Genomic DNA, 5,000 nt, shown 5'->3' on the forward strand with positions numbered 1-5,000 from the left:
TGACTGTGTGTGTAGTATGGCTGTGTATGTGCTTGTATGACTGTGTGTGTGTGTGTGTGTGTGTGTGTGTGTGTGTGTGTGTGTGTGTGTGTGTGCTTGTATGATGTATGACTGTGTGTGTGTGTGCTTGTATGACTGTGTGTGTGTGTGTACCTGAGTCTCTGGCAGGGCAGAGGGCACACTGCAGTCCCCAGGCCTCTCCATACAGACAGCAGCACTCGGTGAAGGTCACCTGACTGTCCAGCAGGGGGCTCTGGCACACCAGGTCAGTGGTAACATGCTGCCAGCAGAACGCCAGGTTCTCATCTGAGGACGGAGAGGGAGAGAGGTGGAATAGAGGAGACAAAAAGAGAAGGAGAAGGAGAGAAAGGAAGAGTAGAAGAGAGAAAGAGAGAGTAGAAGAGAGAGAGAGAGAGAGAGAGAGAGAGAGAGAGAGAGAGAGAGAGAAAGAGGAGAGAAGAGGAGTGATAGGGAGACAGAAAGAGAGAGAGAGATAAGGAGCAAGAGAGAGAAGGAAAAGTAAAGTAAAAGAGAGAAAGAAGGAGAATGAAAGAGAGGGAAGACAAAGAAAGAGAGAAAAGGAAAATGAGAAATGAATAAAAACAAATATGTAGCTAGAAATCTGTAAGTCTGAATAAATGTAAAATGTAAGAAAAGATCTGTCTATGAAAGTCAAACTGTTCTGCCTCTGACTATTGTAGCGATGTGTGCACCAATGAAAAGGTCTTGCTTGGTGTGTGAGAGAGAAAGAGAGTCTTACCGACAGCCAGGCCAGTGGCGTTGACACAGGTGGTCTGTGTGTCGTCCAGCACGAGTGGCGGTTCACAGGTACAGTGGTAGGAGCCCACTGTGTTAACACAGATCGCACCTGGACACGGATCCTCCTCCCCTACACACTCATCATTATCTACACACACACACACACATGCATGCATACACACACACAACACACACACACACACACACACACACACACACACACACACATACACACACACACAAGCACACATGCACACACACACACACACACACACACACACACAAAAGAGATAAAGAGAAAGATATGTCACTTCATATTTTAACTTTATTATCATTATATATTATTGCCATTAAATCACTATTAAATCACCCTGAATATAAAACACACACACACACACACACTCACACACACACACACACACACACACACACACACACACACACACACACACACACACACACACACAGACACATGCACTCCTACTCACCTACACACTCCAGGATGCCGGTGTGGTAGTAGTAGCCACTGGAGCAGTAGCATGAGTAGCCTGGGATGTTGTTCACACACTTGCCGTTCTTACACACTTCTGAGTCAAACAGCTTGCACTCGTCCACATCTGCAGGGAGATAGAGATCATATGTAATAGAGATCATATGTAATAGAGATCGTAATAGAGAGTGAATGAGTGTGAGTGTACTTGAGTGTGTGAATGAGTGTGAGTGTACTTGAGTGTGTGAATGAGTGTGAGTGTACTTGAGTGTGTGTGTGTGTGAGTGTGTGTGTGTGTGTGTGTGTGTGTGTGTGTGTGTGTGTGTGTGTGTGTGTGTGTGTTGCGTGTGTGTGCGTGTGTGTGTGTGAGCATGTATGTGTGTGTGTGTGTGTGTGTGTGTGTGTGTGTGTGTGTGTGTGTGTGTGTGTGTGTGTGTGTGTGTGTGTGTGTGGTGTGTGTGTAATACCTCTATAGCTGAAGGCACTCTGGTCAGCTGGTCCTGTAGTGACATACCCCCTCCCACTCGGACACAGAGCCTGGAATTCAGCTGAGAAGGAAATGAAAACATAGAATCAGATGAGCACATGACTCATGACTCATGACATGGTGAATATGGGTGTATGGATGTGTGCTATTGAGTAGGCATACTGTATGTCTCTGTGTGTGTGCGTGTGTGTTGTGTGTGTATGTCACACTCATAGCAACTCCTTAGCTTAACACCCCAACAAATCTTACTGATCCTAGCACTCACCAACCGTTTACCCAAACTGACAAAAGTAACTGTTAAAACAGCAGCACTCACCGACACTATTCTTACTGTACTCTAATGTTCTTTTAAACTGTCCTAAAATTGTGAGAGTGTTCCTAAAACTTACTGTTTCCATGTTGTTAGTGGCTTTGGTTAAAAGCGTCAATAAATGTAATGTCTCCAATGTAATGTAATGTATGTGTGTGTGTATGTAGATTACCAGTGGCAGGCTTTGTGCATAGGCTAGCCTTGCATGTGTGTTTGTGTATGTGTGTGTGTGTGTGTGTGTGTGTGTGTGTGTGTGTGTGTGTGTGTGTGTGTGTGTGTGTGTGTGCGTGTACCTGTGCCGGGCTCGGGGCAGGGGTTGGCCTGGCGTGTGTGTGTGTGTATATGTGTGTATATGTACCTGTGCCAGGCTCGGGGCAGGGGTTGGCCTGGCATGTGTGTGTGTGTGTGTGTGTGTGTGTGTGTGTGTGTGTGTGTGTGTGTGTGTGTGTGTGTGTGTGTGTGTGTGTGTGTGTGTGTGTGTGTGTACCTGTGCCGGGCTCGGGGCAGGGGTTGGCCTGGCGTGTGTGTGTGTGTATATGTGTGTATATGTACCTACCACCCAGAGCTCAGAGGCAAGGTGGCCTAACATGTGTGTGTGTGTGTGTGTGTGTGTGTGTATACGTGTACCTATGCAGGCACCAGGCAGGCTATATGTGTGTATGTGTGTGTGTGTATGTGTATGTGTGTGTGTGTGTGCGTGTGTGTGTGTGTGTATGTGTATGTGTGTGTGTGTGTACCTGTGCCGGGCTCGGGGCAGGGGTTGGCCTGGCGTGTGTGTGTGTGTGTGTGTGTGTCGTGTACCTATGCAGGCTTTCAGGCAAGACAACCTAGCGTGTGTGTGTGTGTATATGTGTATATACCTACCAAACTCGGGCAAGAAATTAACTAGCATATGTATGTGTGTGTATATATGTGTATATATGTATGTGTGTGTGTATATATATATATATGTATATATATATGTATATGTGTGTGTGCGTGTACCTGTGCCGGGCTCGGGGCAGGGGTTGGCCTGGCGTGTGTGTGTGTGTGTGTGTCGTGTACCTGTGCCGGGCTCGGGGCAGGGGTTGGCCTGGCATGTGTGTGTGTGTGTGTGTGTGTGTGTGTGTGTGTGTGTGTGTGTGTGTGTGTGTGTGCGTGTGTGTGTGTGTACCTGTGCCGGGCTCGGGGCAGGGGTTGGCCTGGCGTGTGTGTGTGTATGTGTGTGTGTGTGTGTGTGTGTGTGTGTGTGTGTGTGTGCGTGTACCTGTGCCGGGCTCGGGGCAGGGGTTGGCCTGGCAGGCACGGCCCCAGCTGTGTCCAGCGGTGCAGCAGCACTCCTGCTGTGTGTGGTGTTGGTGGCGCCATACGGGGCCAGCGCTCCACCGCTGTTAGTAACATCTGCGCTGCCTCGAAGCCAGCGAGGCCAGCCCGCCACACCGCCCGCACCGCCTGCACGCGGAGGGGGATCTCGGACCGAGGTGGAGGTGGACGAGGAGGAGGAAGAGGAGGAGGAGGACGATGAAGAGGAGGTGCCGGGGACTGATGGTCGGCCTAAGAGAGAAGGGAGTCCAGTCACAGTGTGTGTGTGTGATATTGCCTGGTCACAACATGTCTGGTACATTGTTTATGTTATAGTTTATTATCCTCAGCGAAGGTGAATGACACTATACTCTATACTAACAAAATCGTTTGAACGTAAATAATCGTAAAATATTATACATATCAGAAACATCATATATGAATCAGAAACATAATATAGTATGCACTCAATAGTGTTGGGTGGTATTACAGCATAAACTAACATAAATCACTCTACCTATGTACCATATGTAGTGTTTGGTTATGACCAACAGAGGGCGCTATAAGCTTGCATATACTAGCCATCAACATTGCAAACTGACACTCAGTACAGTATTGTCAGACTGTATGTCTGGCCTTCATCTTTCTGGCCTTTCTTGCCCAAACAATTCAACTCTCGTCTGGACCTTTCAAAAGTCAGTGGTCACCTGAATGGTATGATGTGGTGTGTGTGCTATGATGTGTGTGGCGTCAGGTCTGTGGTCTGTCTGTGAGACGTGGTGTGTGTGTGTGTTAGACTGGGGTGTATGTGAAGTATGTGTGTGTGTGTGTGTGTGTGTGTGTGTGTGTGCGCGTCTCACCTTGCAGTGTGCGGCCGACACACTGGCGAGTGTGTGGGTTGTACTCCTCTCCAGGGTTGGGGCACTCACACAGGAAGGAGCCCTCAACGTTCTCACAGAGCGCTGCTCCACACACACCCTGCATATTCTCACACTCATTCTCATCTTAACACACACACACACACACACACACACACACACACACACACACACACACACAGAGGGAGGGATGGAGGCAGAAAGAGAGACATTCTGTCAAAAATATAATTAAATCTTGGCAGCATAAATGGATATTATGGAACTAATACACACAGACATGTAAGCATGCACACACATGCAACACAAACACACACACACATACACACACGCCAGAATGCACAAACACACACTCCACACACACCCTCAGCACACACACTTGACTGACGTACCCACACAGCCCTTGCCATCCTCGGTGATCTCATAGCCCTGGTCACACATGCAGTGGTAGGTGCCAATTAGGTTCTGGCAGAAGGCATGCTCCCCACACACAGTCTCGTTGGCACACTCATTTATGTCTGAGAGAGAAGGAGAGAGAGAGAGAGAGAGAGAGATAAAGAAAAACATGAGAAAGAAATAGAGAAAGATACATAAAAAAAGACAGCGAAAAAGAGCGAAAGACAGAAAGAAAGACAGAGAAAGTAAGACAGAAGGGATAAGAAAACAGGAGGGCCAAAAGATGGAGAAACTGGGAAAAAACACAGTAAACATAAATGATCATAATTGCTATAAATGATTTGAGTTATCTGGGTATATGGGATTATGGCATAACATCTTCTATCCTGAAGACATTAGCAG

At 47.5% G+C, this 5,000-nt stretch overlaps 1 protein-coding gene across 1 annotated transcript in view; it reads right to left on the reverse strand.

Moving 5' to 3' along the window:
* Positions 1–5,000, reverse strand: part of LOC125307907 (latent-transforming growth factor beta-binding protein 4) — a 105,874-nt gene that overhangs the window by 2,852 nt on the left and 98,022 nt on the right. Inside the window, exons 33-40 of the mRNA XM_048264037.1 lie at positions 4,595–4,720; positions 4,188–4,331; positions 3,461–3,579; positions 3,293–3,413; positions 1,717–1,797; positions 1,248–1,376; positions 761–907; positions 154–306 (exon numbers count right to left, since the gene is read on the reverse strand). Of these exons, the coding sequence (XP_048119994.1) occupies positions 154–306; positions 761–907; positions 1,248–1,376; positions 1,717–1,797; positions 3,293–3,413; positions 3,461–3,579; positions 4,188–4,331; positions 4,595–4,720 (1,020 nt within the window). The remainder of the gene's footprint in view (positions 1–153; positions 307–760; positions 908–1,247; positions 1,377–1,716; positions 1,798–3,292; positions 3,414–3,460; positions 3,580–4,187; positions 4,332–4,594; positions 4,721–5,000) is intronic.

The sequence above is a fragment of the Alosa alosa genome, chromosome 15 (genome assembly GCF_017589495.1).
Source record: "Alosa alosa isolate M-15738 ecotype Scorff River chromosome 15, AALO_Geno_1.1, whole genome shotgun sequence".
NCBI classification, from domain to species: Eukaryota; Metazoa; Chordata; class Actinopteri; order Clupeiformes; family Clupeidae; genus Alosa; species Alosa alosa.